We start from the raw sequence: 20,872 nt of genomic DNA, 5'->3' as shown, positions 1-20,872 counted from the left end.
AGGATCTGCTGTTTTGTAATAGGCGGTACTTAGAGGATTTAAATAAATAAGATCAGGTCAGTTGCTTTAGATTTCGTTGTCATACTACTACGTATTATCACCACAACGAGAATACACCCTTGCTTCACCCTACCTTGACGCTCTAAAAGCGCGCCTAGAGATATATCTGTGGACGTAATTTCGTCGTCCCTGCACAGACCAAGTAATAATCTGCATCCTCCCTATCACGGAAGATAGCGCTCATACACTTGACCCCGGCCAAGCGTACAGTCTGCAGGGTCAATGCAAGCTTCCTTCGGCATTGCTAGTGCTTCGTGCCACGGGGACAGTGACTAAATGGATAGTCCACAGGCTAGAACAGGCGAGACGTTAACTCCATCCTGCGTTTCGCCTCCCGAGCCTCCGTAACATAGTCCTTCATAAGTCCAACCACTTTCGACAAGTTTTGACTGAACTTGGCCGAGGTAGGAACCACATCAAGCCTATGCCTTGTCCCAGGTATGATCATCTGCGTCCTGACGTATTCTTCCAACTGCCGGAGCTTCTCTCGCGCCTGTTCCACAAGCACGGGATCTCCGTCGCCTCCCAGGAGATCGGCCTTGTTGGCGATGACCATGCGCGCTTTAGCACTCATACCCGGCTGGTACTGATCCAGCTCATCACGCAATACACGCAGCTCAGTCCAGGGTTCAGGACCAGCCAGGTCAACGACATAGACGAGTGCCAGTGCACGTTCCATTGATCGTAAGAAGGTGTGCCCTAAGCCTACATTATCTGAAGCACCCAAAATGAGCCCAGGGTTATCGGCGACGGTAAAACGGAAAGTTTCGAGCAAGTCGAAATGATGGCCAGTGCGAGAAGTGTGTTGGTTTCGTGTTAGGGCATGGGCGTATTCGCCTCGCCGGTGCCTTTCTTGTTCAAGCTGCTCCTCGGTTAATGTCTCATCATGGACTAGGCCAGTGGAGAGTCCACCCTCAAAGCTACCGTCTTCACCAACGCGAACGACGCCAACGATGGGATTGAGAGTGGTAAATTCATATCCAGCGACTTCAGTCCTTGTTCTACCACCAGTGAAAGCACGTAAAAGTGTGCTTTTACCAGCGTTGGGCATTCCGACGAGCCCTACATCTGCAAGGATCTTGAGCTCCAGGGACAGCGTTACCCTCTCGCCTTCGTGACCTCTCGAGGCGAACTTGGGAGACCTATTGACCTCACTAAGAAAGTGAGGATTTCCTAAACCGCCCTGTCCACCGGAAGCAATGAGATATCCGAACGATTCCGCGCGTCTTTGTCCCAAAGGTAAGTTGGTGTTGTCTTCCATGATTTCTTCCGTGTCTAGATCCAGAAATATCGGATTGTTCATCTGTTTCTTGCGCCGCTCAAATCTTCGCTCCCTTTCCTCATTGTAGAGTGCCGCCTCAGCCTCCTTGAAGGAGTCACGCTCCTGATTCGCTTCTGAGAACCGCGGATAATGCACCCATCGCCTCTCTCTCATCTTTTCCCGTTTTGTTTCATAGTCAAGACCTTCCAGGCTCTCTTCTTCGGTCTCCCATTCATCCGGTGAGGTCCTTGGGTCGTCCCTGGGCAGTTCACGGACTACAGTGCCCAGCGGAACGCGTATGATGGTGGGATCCCCGTTCCGGCCATTTTGCCAAGTTCCCTGACCGTTCCCGCCTGGTTGAGCATGTACACGCTTGGGAACTGAGGTCAAGGTGGTGAGAGATGATGTCGGGATAATGTAAATGTCGCCTCCACGGCCTCCGCTGCCGCCTGAAGGTGGGCCAAAGGGTTTGAATTTTTCGCGATGAAAAGCAGCGCAACCATTACCGCCTTTGCCTGTGGAACGTTAGCTGCATAATATGAAGGGCAAGGCGGCTCACCTGCACGTACAGTCACGATAAGATGGTCAAGGAAAGTCTGGCCCTAATGAAGGGTAAATCTACTGCAGAAAAAGGACTCTAGAAGACGCACCCCTTGCTTGCGCTTCCATTCCGTTTTACGTCTCCGTATATACTCAGTGCGGTCTTCATCATCAATAATGACCCGTGAGGTGCTTATACCGGCATATTTTGCAGATTTTACAGGAAAGGTGCAAAGTCGGGACACGCAGAGACGGCTGAGCATAAGCAGGAGGGAGAAAATATTTGTTATTTATTCATCTTAGGCGCAAATAGAAATAAAAATATTAACTACCTCGTTTGTCTCAACATCCAATTCCCCGACTGCCTTGATGCAAAAATCCTTTCCTGAGGAACGAGATATTCTTCTCTGAAGATATGGTCGAGGCAGTAGAGGGACAATTCCAGATCTTGCACAGCCCCAAGGACGAGTGATACTTATCAACTGTTGCTAAGGGCGGCCTTACTCTTCTCCCCTGCTAAGTACCACCAATGGATTTCTCTTTGCTGGAAAATAGTCTTTCCAACACCGTACTTGTGCTACCAGATGGTACACCTGCCTACCACATCGATACGCCCTTCAAATGGTTCGGAGCCACGACAACAATCAAGAAAATCATTGGCTCTACCTCGAGCGACATGGCCGTCATACAAATCAATGGATGGGACGCGAGCGTCGTACAAGTCTGGGGTCGCGATGTATGTCCTCAACGGACAGGGATATTCTCAACGTACGTGCAAGTTGGCCTGCTTCGTTATCTTTGAATTTCACTGAGGCTTCAGATCCGAAAGTTGGGTCGGCGCAGACAACCAGCCGTACAAATGGAAACTGGACATGGGGGAACTATATGTATGTCTTGCTTGTATTAGATCCAATGCCGGGTTTCTCACTGAATCAGCTCGTCAAAAACGACGGATCCCATGCACTCATTGCGAACTTTGATAATGGATCAATTGGGATATTTTCCAAACCGAGACCACCAAAGTTAACTATCACTCCGGAGGGTCTTGCGATAGCGGATGAGATTGTGGCGACCTTCATTTATATGGGCCAGAAACGCGAGAGACGGAGGAGACATAACAACATGTAGTTATGTGGTCTGTGTACGGCCTTTCTGTTGTGCTTCTGCCTATAAGCTGTTTCTCTGTGCCATTCATTTGCATGTTTCGGTTGCAGGTGTTATGTATATATCATTCCAATCAAGCCTCTGCTTCTACCATCAAAGTACCTTTCGGACTATACGTGACCGAATGGATGTCACCGGCATCCTCACGTTACCTTAGAGTATCCGTGGATCCTATGCTTCAGTACCGTAGACGGTATCAAATTTCACAATTACGGACCCATTGATGAAGGACACGCTACTTGCACAATACTCCGACTTTTCAATCTGTGAACGAAACAGCCTTGCAACGTTCACCCCTCCATCCTTTTTTCCATGAAAAATTTACTTCATACTTGGCCGGTGACCGGTGACATTTTAAATCCACGGCGCTATTGATCCGCTAGGCTGGAGACCAGTAATTCGAAGACTCTTCATTCTTACTGTCCTCTGCAAGGATAGTCGTGAGGCTAGCACCAGTGACCAAAGTTGCGCTGACCTCAAACAGACTCGGACGGTCACATAACGATAATCGTCTATCCCATCCAAATTTTGTTGTGCTTTGAATTTTGTTACATTGCTCTGCTTGCGTACTTGTAGTCATGTCTACCGAGTTTGGTAGTGTCTCGGTCACGGTACCACGTCCCACATTCTTTCTATCAAGATACATTTATCTACATACTTCGGTTCGGAGAGCAGTTTTTACCAGTGCGTTCCAAGAACGCCAATTTTCCAGCCTCATTTTTTTTTGGCAAGAACCGCGGAGGATCGTCATTGCCATATTCTGTAAAGTGACCGAAATCGCTTGTGCGCAGTATAGTATAAAATTACATAACTTGAACACGTCCAAAATACCAATAAATTTTTGGTTATAGTTTAACGCTGCATGTACTGAATAGCGGATGGTTTTCCCTTGACATCCAAATGCACGCCCTCCAGGCTCTTGCTGCTTTGATTGACATTCTCTCGAGAGGCCAATTCCATGCTAGAAGCCAAGGAACGAGGTTCAGATCGCTTTTCCGTAATGTTCAGTTTTTCGCCCACTCGGAACCTGATTACAGGATAAATAATAAACGGAGGCAATGTCATTGGAAACTCACATCCAAGAGGGTATCATGCTACCAGGGGGTATGACCCACTCCTCCGAATGCTCCAAGTTGGGGGGAACGATACGGTCATCTGTGAGTTTTCGAATGAGCCAAGGAAGGCCATTGAGAATCAGATATGATATAATTCCAGTAATGACACCGTAGGCAATGCTATGGCTTTAGTTAGCACGGTTGAGAACGTGAATAGAGATGGTACCAACTTATAAGACAAAGGAATGATAATTATGGTTAAGAAAGCAGGGACGCTGTCGCCAATATAGTCCCAATTGATTTCTCGAACACTATTGCCAAGACGTAAATCCGACGTTAGTTTATATGCTCAAAGAATAACGCACTTCCGAATCATGAGGGAGCCAACAATGACAAGTGCGCCTCCGGTAGCCCACGACGGTATTGATGCAAAGATCGGCGCAAAAAAGACGGAAACAAAGAAGGCTAATCCGGTGACTATCGCGGTGATTCCAGTCTTACCGCCCTCTATATGTGATTCAATGGAAGGGGCCCAATTTACATAAGAAAAACGAAACCATACCACTTATTCCCGTCGCGCTCTCAATGAACGCGGTCACGGGACTAGTTCCCATTAATGAGCCCATACTGATGGAAAACGCGTCTACGCAATAGGCCCAGGTAGAATTCTCGAAGTCCATAGTAACTGGATCCCGTAAACCAGCGAACTTGGCCATTGCGTAGAGTGTGCTGTCGACCAAGTCAAATCACGATAATGAACGGGATCGATCGGACGGATCCTCACCCAGTCGTGTCTGAAGGGAGGCGATTCAGTCTTCCAAGCGTATTGATTAGTTTTTATACACATACCTAAGATATCTACGTAAAGGAAGGTGATCAGTGCATACCACACTTTACCGTTTCTGATGGGATTGTTCGCATATAGTCGCCACGGAAAAAATCATCACGCACCCATAGTTGTACTAAATATGACGGCAGCTTGAAATCAACAAGAGTCTCAATCAGAGTGTGCAATGTACTCACGTCTATGACATTACCGACTCTAATAAGAGGATGGAATGTCACCACCTTCTTGAAATAGTCGAAAAGAACATCACCAGCATCAGTGTGCGGGAAATAAGTAACGGCGGTAGGTCTGGGCCATGAGAGAATGGACGTCATGAACACCCCAATCAAGATGGCGCCGCGAACGCGATACAACATGAGAAGAACGGTTAGAAATCTGACAGCGTATCGTTAATATCTCCAGCAGGAAGAGGAGTGACGGCATCGTACCCCCCAACGAAGATACCAAGCCACATCGTCGGATTCTGCAGCACTCCATGAGCGCAGTAATTGGGCAAGTCGGTGATCCAGTCTTCTGGTTTACATCCCCCGAGTCCGACCAAGTTCGTGGTGTCACCTCCGATAACTCCAAGCCCATTAGCCGCTATACGTAGGCACGATGATGAATGACAGGACAGTTCGGCAATAGAAGCGCGAGCCACTCACATAGTCCGATTAGCCTGTATACATAATCACGGACTAGTAAGATGGGGTTGAATTGAAGAAATGACATAAAGTACGCGATAAAGAGACCAATCCCAGAGCCGATGCCCAAAACTAGAGATTGTGGCATGATTCTGACGAGCCATTGTCGAATTCCGAGTAAAGACAGTGCTAGGAAAATCCATCTAAGAGAAGGGTTCAATAGGGTAATAAGAAGGGGTGGGGCGAAGGGCATACCCTTCGAGAAATACAGCTGCCAGAGCTTCGCGGTAGGTGATGACGCCAGAACCATGAAAGCCAACGATTGAATATGTAAACTAGAGCGGGAACTAAGCCAAGATTGGATCGATAAATTTGTGGTTCGAACTAACGTAGGCATTTAGTCCCAAACCTGGGGCCATCCCGATTGGTAAGTTTGCAAGAAGGCCCTCGAGTACAGAGGCGAGTGCAGAAATTGCCGCGGTTGTGGTTATCAGGTCGTTGCGGACGTCATTGACACAAGAGAGATAGCCATCGTCAGTGTTGCAGATAGGATCAGTCTCGGACGTACAGACGCAAGTACCTCCGGAATCCGATAGAATGGCTGCATTTACCGATATCTAGACGACAAAGGGTCTGTCTAACTCTTCTTCGAATCGCAAGAAGCCACGTTACGTACAATGTAAGCCATCGCAGCCTAGAAGCACGTTTAAACGAACAATTCGGGCGCGGAAGTACAAAGTACAGCCTTCCTCACCCATGTTGTAAGACCAGCTCGGATTTCAGTCTGTTAAGAATGAGACGAATCAGTAAGGGGAAAAAAAATGAATTCTTGATCTACCGTGAAACGAGATCCAATTCTTTCATTAGGATGACCTGAGCCCTCCAGATGAAAGTATCTTCCCACAAACGAATCAGCTACCTATTGTCGTACAGGAGAGTCGGTGGTTAGTGGAGAAATAACATGTTCATGGCACATACATGGACATTTAGACGGTCGAAAACGTTGACCATGTTGACCAGGGCTCTAGGTACCGGAAGGGAGAAAAGTATTTGCCACGATGATACTACATCATCGAGTTTTTCATTGGTTTAACAGGCTTCTCTCTCCCACAAGGGGGGAATCGGCATCACTTGACCCAGTGGAAGAGCTTCTCTTGGCCAGATGGCTGCAATCAACCCAAACCTAAAAAGATCAATTCGGAGCCAGAAATAATCGACTTAATTAAGTTCAAGTTCGCATCCCGATCGTTCCGCTCACTGTTCGCAGATGTCGAGACTGCTCCTATCTAACCAAGATATCCTTGTATTCCTTGGAAAGACAATCGCAACCACCGGAATCGGGACACTTTTAGATTCGTTGAATCTCAGCCCTCCGAGTTCGAATGCGCTCCATAAACACATGATTTGCTAACAGTCTATACAGAAAGCGTACCTGAATCAGTGCATGAATTCGTCCTTTCAAATTGTCTAGAAAAGTGAATATGCTACTTGTAGTAATATTCTGCGGCTTTGAAGACACTGTATCACTTCGCTACGTGTGGTCATCATTGTCAAGCAACGAACAAGACCTAGAACATAAATTCACTGATTAATCAGAAGACCGTTTCGCTCCCGTACAAGGGTCTGAGAATACCCTGGACTTCTCGGGCATCAGGAGCTAGTTCATAAAAAGGAAGAACCATTCAATCACTAACAGAGAAAGAAATTTGAGGACCGCGCTGATTGCCCAGCTGGTTTGTTAGTGGATATAGATTCACACCTGAGTTGGCGGCGATGAACTGTCGTTCACACATACATGAGGAACTCCCTTAAGTGACTTGTCCATGTTGATTCATTAGAGTTGGCCGAAGAGCGCCCCGGAGATGTCCTACAGCAAAGTGACGTACGCGATAAGATGTGAAGGATGCTACACCGTCCACTGGCGTGACATGGTAAATGGTGATGAGCACTAAATACCATGAAGGCCAATGCCCTAGGAGTCTTGAAGTATGGTTTGTTATGCAGGGACGGAGAAACCTCTGTGACTTCGAAGCACCGACAAAGTATTTGCGACGTCCAAGGGCCTATTCCTTACGCAGAAAGACTATGGAGGAGGCTGCAGGAGGACGGAAATAGATACTCGCACGTCAGTGGATGATAACTTAAAGCAGCACCATGCGAGCACTCATATCTTTGGCTCTGGGCCCACTAGACAGCTAAGCCTGAGTCACAGACTGACAGCCGCAAGACAGTCGTAACCTTCTCTCCTTATGATCGAGTTGTCTTGTACATTGGCAGACAATATATCGAGCTGCAAGTGCAAAAAAGTACTCGCGATGGTTATACAAGTTCCTGTTGATCTTATCGTGAGCCAATGCTACGTAGAAAACGGATCAAACAAAAAACGGAATAGGACTAGCCTTCCTTTAGCTCATTAACGGCATTTCTCAAGGTCCACTTTGAAACAAAAAAATCCATAAGCGAACTAGCGTAGAGAATGATTCATCCAAGGAATTCGGTTGGTGCAGAAGAAATGACGTCACACGTCATTTCAAGAATTTCTTTTTCCAAGTCTCAAAGCTGAGGAGATACCCGAAGAGCTATAGAGTGGAATGAGAGTAAGACAATCAATGACAGAGCATCTCACCCATGAGAGGGGTTACCGGTCACCAATTGATCGACTCAGAGCATCTGCCGCCGGCCCATGCTAACTGGCAACGCCTGCCGGTGTAGATTTCACACTGTATAGCTTAATAGGTGGTTTCGTTTGTCGTTAAGAAAGCTAGGCTGAAACTAGCTTGTCACCGGGAGATGGTCGACATGTGAGGAGATAGCATTTGTTCCTTATTTTTGCAACAATTTCAATAACGGCAGACACGCCCAGTAGAAATGAAAGCAGCAGCCAGGGAATTCTGCATCGCGAAGGACGCAATATCCGGTCATGCAACGTCTAAAAGCCGCATGTCATCCTGTCAATGAAGCTAGTATATTTGCAGTGTACACTTGTGAATGATGGATGAGCTAGTAAGAGGGATATCCCTTGCTAAAATAAAATAGTGGTAGTAAAATAACTCGAAAAAGAGATGTGCAAACGATGGCATGCTCAACTGGATATCCAGAGTTCGACACCCTTCCTACAGCTCCCTTAGGGCGCTAATAGCTTCCCCAATGGTCCGCCGATTCCACCGTCCCATCCACCCTTGCTTTTCCTCCATCATTGACACGAAGTTGCCACTTTCACTCATGACACGCTCAAAAGTCGGCAGTGAAACAGGTGCAATCGAATCCATAAACGGTGAATCTGATCGGGGACTCAAAAGTGTGAAATCCGCCTCATCAGGCTCAACATGTGAGGGCACCTCCTGAATAGGGTCCAACAGTGAAGGCGTTGGGGAAGGAGGTTCAGAAAATATCATGGAGGATACAGGCGTTGTTTCCCCTCCGAACCGACCATCTTCACATGGGCATGGGTCCTCTAAGGTTCCCAGGGTACCTGTAGATTCAGGATTAAGCATTACATCGGGTAAGCTACGTGTCCTGGTTGGTGATCTCTTATGCGTCATCGAAGAAGAGTTGTCGGATGCCGGTAAAATGGGAGGGAGCGAAGGCATGACGATCCGTCCAGACATTACACTCTCGCAATTCTTCGGCACAAAAATAATTCCTGCTTTTGGGTACCGTATATCATTGCCAAAATGTTTGGCTATTTTCCGTTGTTGCATCTCCAGACCGGATGATGGAATCGGTGACGGTGGGGGGGCATCTAGTTTTTCAACGTCCTCTACCTCTGGAAGCGACCGCCGTTCTTCATCCACAGCTTCTGTGAACATGTCATCACCTGGAGGTCGAGGTAGCGAAACGGGCTTCGGCAACGACACAACAGGCGCTGCGAAGTGTATCGAACTAACATCTGATTCCGAATCCCCGATGAATGCGTTACTGTCTATCTCCTTTTCCTCTTCCTCAAGCATTGTCTTCCCTTTCCAAGGGGCCGAAATCTTGAAGCCGAATCCAAAATTATGCTCTATGTGGAGTTTGGAAAAAACAGAACGAGGCTTGGACCCTGCACCTCGCCCAGAATAACGAATCTTGGCTTGCGGCGGCGGCGCGGAAGGCGCCGTATTGACGGGTAGAGGAGGGAAACGTGATGGCCTCGCGATCGGAGAGAACTGAGCTCCACGAGCCTGAGCTAGACAAGGCTCGCTCTTCCGGGTTTTCGGCCGAGGGGGTAGGACCACATGGGAGGATCCCAACCCTCCGCGTCCTATTATCCGAAAGCCATGTTTGGGCACGCCTTCCGATAGGTCCGTACTGCTAGGAAAACTAGGCTTGCGCTCCCGTGCCTGGGAATTGCGAATTATGTGTGGTATTGACAGTGACAGTTTGCCCTTCTGTTTCCGTGGCGTGGATCCAAGTTTTACTTTGTCTGCCACGATATCAGTGTTCCCGATATGGGAACTTGTAGCGTTGATGCTCTGAAGGTCAGAGGAAGACGATTGCGTTCGCGGCCTGCGATCATCTAAAGAGTACCATCAAATGAAATACATGAAACGGTAATGGAGAGCGCACTCCTAGCTTGTCCCCTCAAATCACCTAGAATCGCGGTGGAAGTGTGGTGTCTTCCTAAGGAGCCATCAGTCAAATTGCCTGAAACAGAGAACCCAATATGATTGTATACCATTTGGAGGCACCACAAGTGGTCCTTGGAATTCGTCTGGTATTCCAGGTATCGAAATGGACGAACTTGCTTGGGAGTGAGAATGCTTGGAGCCAGAGTGAACAGAAGTTTCAGAGGTGTTGGCTTGGGAGTTCGATATGCTTCTTTTCCTGAATGGGCAGCGCGTCATAGGCTCTACGATGATGAGTGAAAGTGGTCTAGCCGTTAAAATGGTTGCGCGAAACGAGGTAGAATGGCGTCGGATGTCCTAGACAGAACTGAGGGTCAGTAAGGGTCGGACGAGCCTACGAAAGTAGGTAGACTGAACCTTTGGCTGTATTGGCAAGATTTGTGAGGGAGGCGCGAGATGGATCATGGACAGGTGTCAAAGGTCAGTCCGAAGTAAGAATGTGGAGTTAAAAGAAGCTTTCCACACGCCCAGTAACCGGAGCTGATGCTATTTTCTGGTGATGGTGAGAATCAAGCATCGAGTGGGTGACCCATTCCAAACTGTTGCGAACATAGTGTTTGAATTCATCATCGTAACCGGATCAGGGACCACTTTTTGATGGTTTGATGACCATCAGATTTGCGACGGCCTATCTAACGCACAGACCGTGTTTGTCGTATTGGTAGGCAGAACTTTGCTTTCAGCACCGTTGGTAACATAAATTCCTCTTTAGTTACAGCTTGCACTTCGGGTTGTAGAAGCAAAGGAACTGGCATTCCTCGGGTCCACTGAACCTGCTGTTTCAGCACAAACACCGAAAAGTAGAATAGGAATAAAACTCCTTAATATGGTGTACTAACCCCATCCAACAGGATCAGGAACCTCATCACCATGCATACAAGTAGCATGTATCATGACTATTGGTTCCCGTACACGAGGTTATCCAGTTTCATTGCAGCACGTAAAAGGCCATTGCAGGAAATAGACGTTATCGCAGAAAACCAAGCGTCAACTAAGACCAGTAGATTGGGGTTACACCCTGAGTCCAGGAACACCGGGAAATGTACATATCATGATGCAACACGCGAGCGCGCGTGTGAGACATTTTTTTGCAATGCACCAAACCGTAAGTAGAAGATAAGCGAACGAATTGCATATCCCCAAAGAGCAACTACCGGCACGCCACTCCGAAAGATCTTTGGGCTAAATCATGAGAGCTATGAGTATATCGCGCATATTAGTCAAGAAGGACGATTGACAACATCTAACTCAGTCAAGAATAAAAAATTGCTTACGCTGAAGACGTTGGTCTACTGTAACGCGCTCTTTAAAATTAAGGCTTGCCTTGTAAGTAGATGAATTCAAGGGATAACATCCCTTCTCGGTCGAACACTGGTCTGCCCGAAGTAATTAGTGAGGTCCCAGTTGATGGGATCATCGGCAATAGAGGAATCTGTGATCTATAAGGATATAAAAACTGATGTGAATAGTCCCATCATCTAAAATGTCTACTTTTGTGGGCTCTTGAAACATATACCGGTATCGACGGAACGTTCCGCGTCTAATAATCAGAATATACTCGAGCCCAACGGCATCTATGCACAGCAGCTAATGACTTACGCCAAAGACTATACCCATACCTACAAATTCTCGGCATCCGAGAGAGGCGGAATGGGCGTCGGCATACCCAGTGCTTCGTGGAGTGGTCTCTTGTTCAGCATGCCAGAGTACTTTGGTTGGACAAAGAGTGCGCTGCAAATGCGTTAATCACGGCAGCATCGAATGATATTGACTGACGTACGACGCCTCGACTAGAACTTTACCCTCCAAGTCCTCTATCCGTCCAGTGACAGTAATCTTTCGGCCCTGGAGCTCTTGAAGAGATGTCTTGATGACAACAAACTATATTATGACGTGAGATTACGAGAGTTCGTCTACAGAACTGACAGACCTGATCAGCAATCGTAGGTGCCTTGTATGTAAGTGAGAGCGTTGCAGTGACACCGACTTTCTCGGGAAGGTTGACGATAGCCTGATGGTAAAGTGACAATTCACCGAACGAGCTCATGAAGCCAGAATCGACATACCAGTCTGCCCAAACTCTCGTCTAGCAGCGTAGCCAGCAATCCACCATGAATGATCCCATCGTGTCCACACAAGCTTCGGCCAAGGTGGACAAATATCCACGCCTCACTCTCGTCCCTCTTTGCCCTGACTACTGGAGGAAGTGCCAGCTTACCCGGACCCCTTAGCGCACCCGACGTTAGATGGTTAACGCGCCTGTCCTCGGGAAAGTTCGTATACGGCCGTGTCTCGTACCACTCGTCCGCATCGTCCGCCTTTCGCACCTTCTGCAATAACGGAAGATTCTGCAGCTTCTCTTCCAGCGATTCCGTATAGGCGATCACATCGGGTGACGTTAAATCAGACGGAGGCACGGGTGCATGTCGTGGGTAGAGAAAGACAAGCTCCTGTGGTGGGTAAATTGCACCGCCCAAGTACAATCCCAACCCCGCGGCAATACCAGTAAAGAGAAAACGTGGACGACGCGAGGGCCCTGCCTGCGTCTCCGTCGTCAGCTGTCTTCTGAATGCAGGCAATGTTAAAGGCCGTGACCTAAAGCTGATCAGAAATCCAGCCCGTAATCCTTTCAAAAGCATGACGAGGAGGAAAGGAGGTGGTGGTGGAAAGAGTCACCAGCAACCAGCTTCGGTACGTTACCTGTACTTCCAAACAGACGATTGCCAAACAAGCAACGCGATCTTCTTCTGCTGCGGTAACTTCCTTAAGGATATATTCATCGTCGATAATGATTGCTGGGTCTTATATATTGCATGGACATCTGTCACCCTGCCAGTTTATCGCATTAACCGTGGGCGACACTCGAGCCGTTGGTAGGGCCAATACCGTGATTTACAATTATCTTGGCAATCCAATGCCGAGTTTCTACTGAATCGCCCGGTCAGATGAGAATATTTATATGTGTGTTGTTCTTCTGTAACACCGCTAGACACTCGGACGTGCGGGAAAAACATACCAAGTGATCTCGCAACGGGTCTCATTTAAACGAAGTCACTGCGTCAGATATCCCCCAACAAGTTAACCATGATCCTCATCAGTTCACTTGCCTTATTGGCACTCCTCTGCTTTAACCCCACGCTCACAAGAGGACAGTTGAACGCGACTGTCGCTCTTGACTGTTTGTATCCTACGGCTTCCGTCCACGTCACCTTGTAATTATTCTCGATTTAGATGGAACGTTTTTTGGGGCAGTCAACGAAACCTCTGGGATCGTATCTTACTTGGGAGTTCGCTTCGCCGATGCGCCTATAGGAGACCTACGATGGCGTGCACCAGTCTCTCCGCCGACAACTCACCTTGGAGAAGTCGATGCTACCGATGTAAGTTTTCCTCTGAAACGTCTGAAATATATGTCAACGTAACGTAGTACGGTCCGACTTGTATCTCTACCTCACAGTCATTGACAGTAAATTTTACGACGACATCGGAAGACTGTCTCTTCGGAAACGTATGATCCACCGCATATTTCTCTGCAGCTAATACACAGACAACGATGAATTTGTATGCAGGTTTACGTGCCGATCGATGCTGATCTATCTGCTCCTTTGCCTGTACTGGTGTATTGGCACGGTGGTGGCTATCGAGGCGGCAACTCACACTCGTACACACCGGAATGGCTCATGCATTCATCCACGAATCCATTTGTGTTCGTGACATTCGAGTACCGACTGGGACAATTTGGCTTTCTTGGTAAATGTCACAATGAATCTGTTATTATTAACTTATTGGCTTATGGAGGCGAATCAGGTGGCTCTCTGCTTGCAGCAGATGGCGTGATCAATGCCGGCCTACTTGACCAGGTGGGTATCTGTGCCTATACATTGATTGCTATGTCTTGACGAAGCTCTTGCGTAGCGTGCTGCTCTTCGGTGGGTCCAGCGTTACATAGGTCATTTCGGAGGAGATTCAAGGTATAGGATTGATCGCTTCTAGCTTTATATCACGCTGATAATATATCGATATTTTCAGTCGCGTGTCCATATGGGGACAGTCCGCGGGAGCGGGCTCGACAATGTTCCAGGTATACGATTTTAGTGTTTACTTCCCATCCTTCATTATCTTCGCTACAGGTTATGGCAAACGGTGGTTATAATGAAGACTTATTCCACGCGGCAATGGGGGATAGCCCAACCATGAATTATATGCCTCTTTATAACGACACCTATCCCGAGGAACTCTTCTCGCAATTTGCATCGTTTGCGTATGTTACTCTATCTGTTATGATATGCTTATCATTGCGACCTATTCTTTCATAGTGGTTGCGGAGGGCTAGGAAGCGAAACGCTAACATGCTTACGAGCTGCAAATAGTAGTGTGCTAACAGTGGCGGGTAATGCGACCGTCAAGCAGCGAACCTCGACTTTGTATCCATTTTCACCAATTATCGATGGTACTTTTATCCGTGAAGGTCCCGTAGAAGCATTTACCAATGGCCGATTTGCACAGATCCCTGTCTTCTACGGGTACGTTCTTGAATACCGCACCAACATGTCACGTTAACAGAAAAGCAAAAGATCCAACACCAACGAGGGAGCATTTTGGTCGGCAGGGCTTCCCAATGCAGCCGCGAACACCTCCACACCGAATGCCACAAAAACAACAACCTACAATTTCATCCGAGGGCAATATGCCAGTTTCACCTCCGAATCTTTCGAAAAGGCACTTCACCTGTATCCCATCGAGGACTACAACAACTCCCTCGTGCTTCAGGAGCAGCAGATGTATGGGGAGATGAGGTTCATCTGTACCGCTGTGCTCATCACTGGAAGCGCAACCGACGCTAGCCTCGACGCATATCAGTATTATTATGACAATCCCCATCTTGGGGACTACCATCATTATGAGCTTCAGGCATTCTTTCCATCTGAAGAGACTGATTTTACACCTGATGCCAATGATGAAGCACTCTTCGAGATTATGAGGAAATACTGGACATCGTTTGTTACTTCTGGAGTACCACAGGCGGCACCTGCACCTCAGTGGCATGTTCGTACATTTATTTGTCGTATGCAGATCACGTTTATGGTGACTATTTTTACAGACGGCGTCGACGAGTGATGGAAGTCAGCGAATGCGTTTGCAGCCTGGCAATGTTCATATGGAGGACGTTACAGATGGACTGAGTGAACGGTGTGAATTTTGGCACAGTATATCTAAAGAGTTATGAACATGATTGTTATGCGACCCGCGCGTGTATAGAGATAAAATTCTGGGATTTTGAAGAGATTTGAACTAACCGGATCATTATGTGGAGTTGGTAGTTGCAGTCGTAATCTTAGAGTCAGTGTTTGTCAATGAACGTAATTATGAGGCCAGAACTTAGAAGAGGAATGATAATTCGGCGCTTATATTATTGAGAGGATCATGAACAACGGAAAACCAAGAGCGAAAGAAATGGTGGTTTGATAACAACTAGCAAAGAAGGAGTTTGTCAGAATCATCTTCCGTCTCCTAATATAAGAACTAGATCTAGATAAGGATCATAAAGGTTCTGGCATGAAGTCCAAGTATTATCTTTTAAGGGTTATGGGCTTGGTTAAAAGAATTTATAAAATTCAAAGAGCCTTCAACATGCTACTCAAGACTAAACCTTGGACTTTAAATAATTCAATTTCTAAGTTCTACCTAGGGCTGCGCGCTGTCACCGTATTGTACGGTTTTCGGTAACCGTTATACGGAAGACGGATCGAAGCCGAACACACTCTAATGATGTTGGAGGATATCCGTACGTTTCATCTTATCTTACTTTTGATCACTCGCTCTATTTGCCTTATATATACTTACACCTCCTGTCATTTCCCGATCACCTATATAGTCCAGCCGTTCCTATCTGTATGCCTCAGTCGCTTCACCCACGTTGTGCCCGACTGAGGTATGTATATCCCTACTGTGCTTATGACTATGATACTTACACTCGTTCGTAGATACTCACATATATTCTTCTGTCAATAGGTACAGTAGACTCAATACAGTCGCTTCACCCACGTTGTGCCCGACTGAGATACTCACATATATTCTTCTGTCAATAGGTTATGAGGCCCCGTTGCCTATAACTACTCAGTCAAGAAGAATACGCAACGGAATTTCGACTCAACTTACTGCTTGAATTTATACCATACCACTACTCTCACCACTTTACACCACACCCCTAAACGATGTCGTCGATGTCGGGAGTCACTATCCTCCCTGACATGAGTAGCCATTTCAACGGGAAGAACTACGCCTCATGGAAACTCCAACTTACTGAGTTACTAAAGGGAAAAGGCCTATGGGGATACATTGCAGGAACTACTGTCTGTCCTGCCATCCCCGCCACCACTACCACAGCCACAGCTACTACCACACCCCTCCCACCAGACCCTACTCCCATATACTCATCCTCTCCCTCGTATGATGAGTGGGTCTTTCGTGATCAGCTCACCCACTCGAACATCGTCCTCAACGTTCTCGACCCCATTGGTCTAGGGGTCAAGACTGACGGAACGGCAAAGGAATGCTGGGACTCTGTTGCTGCGGAACACGCAAAGAAAACGGATATGGCCCTTTCCGAGGCTGAGGCATTGCTGAATGCAGCGAAGTTTGACGGGAACAGTGACATCAATATCCATGTCGCCGACCTGCGCACGAAACGACGAGCTGTGAATGACCTCCGAACCACAGCATTGAGTGATCAGGAGTTCAAGGGAATAATTATTTGCTCGATAATCCCGACTGATCACTGGATGCCTATCCTCCCAAGTTTATACGGCATGCCAACGTCCTCTGATGTGTTTTCCCATCTCCAAACCCATGCCGCCACGCTTCGTGCAGCAGGTAAAGGTCCTGCCAACTCCCAAGCACTTGCGGCTGGAGTCGGAACCTCTGTCGTGGTATGTGGATGTCGCAATCCAGATTGCAAGGCCCGTGATAAGACTAGGCACACCACCGAGAATTGTTATTGGCCAGGAGGGGGAAAGGAGGGACAATTCCCTGCCAACTTCGGCCGACCTCGCCATGCAAACCAGGCAATCTCGAACACCACGGCCGATACTACGAGGCATTTTGTACTTGCTGCACATGCTACTACAGTGGAAGCCGATCGTGATGATGACGGCATTGTAATTGAGGATGGCAGCACTGGCGAGAGGATATATGAGTGGAATGGTACCCATTCCTTCTGGCGCTGGGATGAAACAGAGAGCAACACTATATTGATGTCGAAGGTTGAAGAAGAGACAGACCTCGAAATGCCTCCTCTCACTGACATCAATGACTCTGATGATGAAGATGTTGCTGGAGACGATGAGATACCTTCTGTCAAGAGTATAGACACTAGCAAGACCAACATTGAGAGTGTAGGACACTTTACATGTGAGGCTGACCCTGCCACAACAGCCTTTGTCACGACTACGTTCGAAGGCCATACCCCAGCCATCACTCTAACCTTCATGGATTCTGGCGCGAGCGACTACTTCTTCAGGAATCATGACGACTTCACAGAGTACACGCCAGTAGCTTTCCGTACTGGCTCATCTGCAGTTGAGGGAAAGGGAACGTTCGAGATCCTGGGCCAGAGTACAGCAACAAAGGTCTTCAGACTGAATGGAAGAGATGTTAAGCTCACCTTCAAAAATACCTTGCATTCACCTTCACTCGCCGCAAATCTCATCTCCATAAGCACCTTAGACAAAGCTGGGTTGTCAACTATGTTCTCTGATGGCCGTGCAGTTGTCCAGGATAAGTCTGGTAAAGAGATCTTTGCTGGGTGAGGCTCGGATGGCATGTATGTGCTGGATGCTGCACCTAGCCCCCAAGCTATGGCATCCCGCTCATCTCCCACTTTGCTGAGTACTTGGCACCGTTGTTTTGTCCACATGAGCCCTGCAAAAATCGAGGAGATGGCATCAAAAAGGCTGGTAGATGGCTTGGAAATTACCTCAGAGCCTATCCAGGGACGCTGCGAGGACTGTATTCTAGTGAGACATGCTCGTCGTCCCTTCGATGAGCCCACCGATCCCAACGTTGACCCACTGGAGCTTGTTGCAACAGATATGTGGGGACCGTCTCGAACGGCATCACCAAGTGGAAAGACTTATATGATGATATTCGTCGATAGTGGTACATCGTTCAAGGCAGGGGAATTCCTGGCAGACAAAGCAGATGACACTACCGTGGCTGCTTTTGACAGATACAGGTGCATGGCTGAGACCCAGACTGGCCGAAAGCTTAAGCGTATACATGCTGATCGTGCTTTTGCAGGGGTAAAGTGGAAACAATATTGCGAGGAGCATGAGATCATCCTGGAATTAACCGCACCCCACTCATCAGCCCAGAATGGATTAGCTGAACGTGCCCTACGCACCACCATGGAGGATACAAGAGCTCTACTAAGTGACTCTGGCCTCGCCGACTGCTACTAAGCTGAGGCTGCCTCTATGTCAATCTTCACGCGAAACCTTGTTTCTTCGAGTCGCCATCCTGGAGTGGTACCAGCAGAGGGTTTCTCGAAGCGACGACAGAACGTGGGATTTTTACGAGTGTTCGGATCCACTTGCTGGGCAAAGAAACCTATAGCTGGTGGGGTTTTGGTAGATGGCAGAAGCAAACTCGATGATCGATCAAAGAAATGCACCTTTCTGGGATACTCAGGGTCCAATTACCGTGTACTTGATCAATCGGGACATGTGTTTGTGTCTCGTGATGTCATCTTTGATGAAGGACCAGCGCACTGAAGTGTGAGTGTGGGAGAGATGGAGGACGAACCTGCACTCATCACTTCTACTCATACCGAGATGCCTATGCCAACCGAGCCAACCGAGCAAATGCCAGATGCTCCCACAGAACCAACTCTTCGCCGATCAACGTGCTTAATGCGTCCCAGTGCTGATGCTGCCGAATCTCTGATGTCAAAGCAACGAGAGGCTGAGGCCCATGCAAGCGGAAATGACTGGGCAACCAACAGCAAACAGCCACATGCTTCAATGGCTTCTGGTAATCCACCTGACCCATACATCCCACGAAATCATCAAGATGCACTGCGTGTTGATGAAGAGCGATGGAAGGCAGCTATGGATATGGAATACCAAATGCATATGACGAAGCATACGTGGGACCTAGTCGACAGACCGGTAGGAGTGAACGTGATGGATTGTAAATGGGTCTATGGTATGAAATGGGATGGTGATGGTAACTGGATCAGGGACAAGGCGAGGCTCGTTGGGAAGGGCTATACTCAACAGTATGGACTTGACTATAACGACACTTAGGCTGCGGTGACCCGTCTCGAATCTGTACGAATGTCGGCTGCTGTTGCAGCAAAGCTCGATCTTGTCCTATGGCAAGTGGACTTCGTTTTGGCATACTTGAATAGTGAGACAAAAGAAGACATCTATATGTGTCAGCCCCCAGGGTACATAGTCGAAGGACAAGAGGATAAGGTGTGTAAACTTGTCCATACTATTTATGGGACTATGCAGGGTGGCCATGATTGGTTCGAGACGCTTGGGAAAACCTACGAAGACCTTGGATACCGTGCATCGAAGGCAGACCCATGTGTATGCACCATTGGCAAGCCTGGAGATGAGTATACCATCACAGACACTTACACTGACGATGTGTGGGGAGCATCGTCGACTACAGAGGAGGCAAGCTGACGGAAGAAGGAATTAGAGGAGAAATGGGAGCTCACCGATATGGGGGAGAACCGTTACTTTCTGGGGATGAAGATTGAACAAGACCTTGAGGCTGGCACCATCACCTTCTCGCAGCGTCCATATTGGGAGAATGTATTTTTGGACTTCAACCTTGGATACGTACGATCACGGACCACCCCCCTACCTGTTGGAATCGTACTCGACATATCACAGTCTCCGAATACCCAAGCAGAGAAGGACGCTATGGAAAGATTCCCATACCGACGACTGCTAGGCCACGTTATGTGGAGACAGCTTGCAACTCGTCCCGACTTGTGCTTCCCTGTGAGCCTGCTCGCTCGCTTCCAGTCTAACCCAGGAATAGAGCACTGGAAAGCGTTAATACATGTCCTTGGGTATATAAAGGAGACAATGGACCTTGGTATCTCCTTCTCGCGTGAGCAGCCATTAACACCTGTTGGATTTGTAGATGCGGACTATGGGGGTTGTAGGGACACGACTCGTTCGACGTCCGGCTACGTCTTCACCATGGCGGGTGGTCCGATTTGCTGGAGCTCAAAGCGTCAGGCTACCGTCGCCCTGTCCACTGTCAAGGCTGAATACATTTCCCTTACTCGTGCGGTGCAACAGATGATGTGGATATTGTCTTGGATGGATGAGGTCCAACTACCTCAGCCTCGCCCCGGTGTATTGTACGGTGACAACCAGGGTGCTGTAGCATTAACAACAAACACACGGTCCCATCAGAAAGTCAAGCATATCCGCATTCGAGAGCATTTCATTAGGGAGCTCGTGAAGGACGGTGAATTACGTGTCGAGTTTGTTCGAGGGAACGCAAACCCTGCAGATATGTTCACCAAGCCCTTGCCTCGTGATACGCACAATGGTTACTTTGAGATGCTCAACGTTACCCCAGTAGATTGAACGGATATGGGGGAGTGTTGGAGGATATCCGTACGTTTCATCTTATCTTACTTTTGATCACTCGCTCTATTTGCCTTATATATACTTACACCTCCTGTC

At 47.9% G+C, this 20,872-nt stretch overlaps 6 protein-coding genes across 6 annotated transcripts; 2 read left to right on the top strand and 4 right to left on the bottom strand.

Annotated features, from left to right (window-relative positions):
* Positions 1-201: 201 nt before the first annotated feature.
* Positions 202-2,346, bottom strand: BT62DRAFT_358816 (GTPase). Its single transcript, XM_043180617.1, has 4 exons — positions 2,194-2,346; positions 1,972-2,116; positions 1,881-1,923; positions 202-1,836 (listed from the first exon to the last, which is right to left on the bottom strand). The coding sequence occupies exons 1-4, from the start codon at positions 2,208-2,210 to the stop codon at positions 353-355; spliced, it is 1,689 nt and encodes a 562-aa protein (XP_043036311.1). The 5' UTR covers positions 2,211-2,346; the 3' UTR covers positions 202-352.
* BT62DRAFT_935544 (uncharacterized protein) lies at positions 2,202-3,162 on the top strand. The gene is made up of 3 exons (XM_043186967.1): positions 2,202-2,629; positions 2,682-2,748; positions 2,798-3,162. The coding sequence occupies exons 1-3, from the start codon at positions 2,391-2,393 to the stop codon at positions 2,987-2,989; spliced, it is 498 nt and encodes a 165-aa protein (XP_043036310.1). The 5' UTR covers positions 2,202-2,390; the 3' UTR covers positions 2,990-3,162.
* A 497-nt stretch (positions 3,163-3,659) lies between these two features.
* On the bottom strand, positions 3,660-6,561 carry BT62DRAFT_1078914 (uncharacterized protein; the record flags this gene model as incomplete). The annotated part of the gene is made up of 17 exons (XM_043179433.1): positions 3,660-4,052; positions 4,102-4,260; positions 4,311-4,391; positions 4,446-4,587; positions 4,643-4,809; positions 4,865-4,874; positions 4,930-4,982; positions 5,032-5,042; positions 5,104-5,302; positions 5,356-5,509; positions 5,572-5,753; positions 5,806-5,885; positions 5,940-6,167; positions 6,227-6,244; positions 6,305-6,334; positions 6,389-6,469; positions 6,529-6,561. The coding sequence occupies 17 exons, from the start codon at positions 6,559-6,561 to the stop codon at positions 3,878-3,880; spliced, it is 1,803 nt and encodes a 600-aa protein (XP_043036309.1). The 3' UTR covers positions 3,660-3,877.
* A 2,012-nt stretch (positions 6,562-8,573) lies between these two features.
* Positions 8,574-10,807, bottom strand: BT62DRAFT_358606 (uncharacterized protein). Its single transcript, XM_043180616.1, has 4 exons — positions 10,515-10,807; positions 10,208-10,454; positions 10,099-10,152; positions 8,574-10,048 (listed from the first exon to the last, which is right to left on the bottom strand). Exons 1-4 carry the CDS (start codon positions 10,560-10,562, stop codon positions 8,664-8,666), a joined length of 1,734 nt encoding a protein of 577 aa, XP_043036308.1. The 5' UTR covers positions 10,563-10,807; the 3' UTR covers positions 8,574-8,663.
* A 1,008-nt stretch (positions 10,808-11,815) lies between these two features.
* BT62DRAFT_839343 (Thioesterase/thiol ester dehydrase-isomerase) lies at positions 11,816-12,628 on the bottom strand (the record flags this gene model as incomplete). Its single annotated transcript, XM_043182434.1, has 4 exons — positions 11,816-11,888; positions 11,938-12,038; positions 12,088-12,168; positions 12,224-12,628. Coding segments are annotated over 4 exons (660 nt in total), but the record flags the coding sequence as incomplete, so codon positions are not given.
* Positions 12,629-12,925: 297 nt separating this feature from the next.
* Positions 12,926-15,447, top strand: BT62DRAFT_954195 (alpha/beta-hydrolase). Its single transcript, XM_043188297.1, has 11 exons — positions 12,926-13,335; positions 13,389-13,537; positions 13,585-13,665; positions 13,727-13,907; positions 13,965-14,017; positions 14,073-14,128; positions 14,187-14,238; positions 14,288-14,418; positions 14,474-14,680; positions 14,732-15,203; positions 15,259-15,447. The coding sequence occupies exons 1-11, from the start codon at positions 13,242-13,244 to the stop codon at positions 15,382-15,384; spliced, it is 1,602 nt and encodes a 533-aa protein (XP_043036306.1). The 5' UTR covers positions 12,926-13,241; the 3' UTR covers positions 15,385-15,447.
* Positions 15,448-20,872: the final 5,425 nt, after the last annotated feature.

Source organism: Guyanagaster necrorhizus, assembly GCF_019112545.1.
Source record: "Guyanagaster necrorhizus MCA 3950 unplaced genomic scaffold BT62scaffold_26, whole genome shotgun sequence".
Lineage (NCBI taxonomy): Eukaryota > Fungi > Basidiomycota > Agaricomycetes > Agaricales > Physalacriaceae > Guyanagaster > Guyanagaster necrorhizus.
Note: the sequence above shows the minus strand (reverse complement) of the source record. Positions and strands in the feature narration are given on the sequence as shown.

Bases quoted from the DNA above. Each gene is read 5' to 3' on its own strand.
- BT62DRAFT_358816 (XM_043180617.1), bottom strand. The intron at 1,924-1,971 runs GTGCGTCTTCTA...ACCCTTCATTAG, and splicing joins AATGGAAGCGCAAGCAAGGG to GGCCAGACTTTCCTTGACCA. The intron at 1,837-1,880 runs GTGAGCCGCCTT...AACGTTCCACAG, and splicing joins TATCGTGACTGTACGTGCAG to GCAAAGGCGGTAATGGTTGC.
- BT62DRAFT_935544 (XM_043186967.1), top strand. From the start codon at position 2,391: ATGGATTTCTCTTTGCTGGAAAATAGTCTTTCCAACACCGTACTTGTG. The intron at 2,630-2,681 runs GTACGTGCAAGT...CTGAGGCTTCAG, and splicing joins CGGACAGGGATATTCTCAAC to ATCCGAAAGTTGGGTCGGCG. The intron at 2,749-2,797 runs GTATGTCTTGCT...TCACTGAATCAG, and splicing joins TGGACATGGGGGAACTATAT to CTCGTCAAAAACGACGGATC.
- BT62DRAFT_358606 (XM_043180616.1), bottom strand. From the start codon at position 10,562: ATGATCCATCTCGCGCCTCCCTCACAAATCTTGCCAATACAGCCAAAG. The intron at 10,153-10,207 runs GTATACAATCAT...ATGGCTCCTTAG, and splicing joins ACTTGTGGTGCCTCCAAATG to GAAGACACCACACTTCCACC. The intron at 10,049-10,098 runs GTGCGCTCTCCA...GGTACTCTTTAG, and splicing joins TTTGAGGGGACAAGCTAGGA to ATGATCGCAGGCCGCGAACG.
- BT62DRAFT_954195 (XM_043188297.1), top strand. From the start codon at position 13,242: ATGATCCTCATCAGTTCACTTGCCTTATTGGCACTCCTCTGCTTTAAC. The intron at 13,666-13,726 runs GTATGATCCACC...ATTTGTATGCAG, and splicing joins AAGACTGTCTCTTCGGAAAC to GTTTACGTGCCGATCGATGC. The intron at 14,018-14,072 runs GTGGGTATCTGT...GCTCTTGCGTAG, and splicing joins ATGCCGGCCTACTTGACCAG to CGTGCTGCTCTTCGGTGGGT.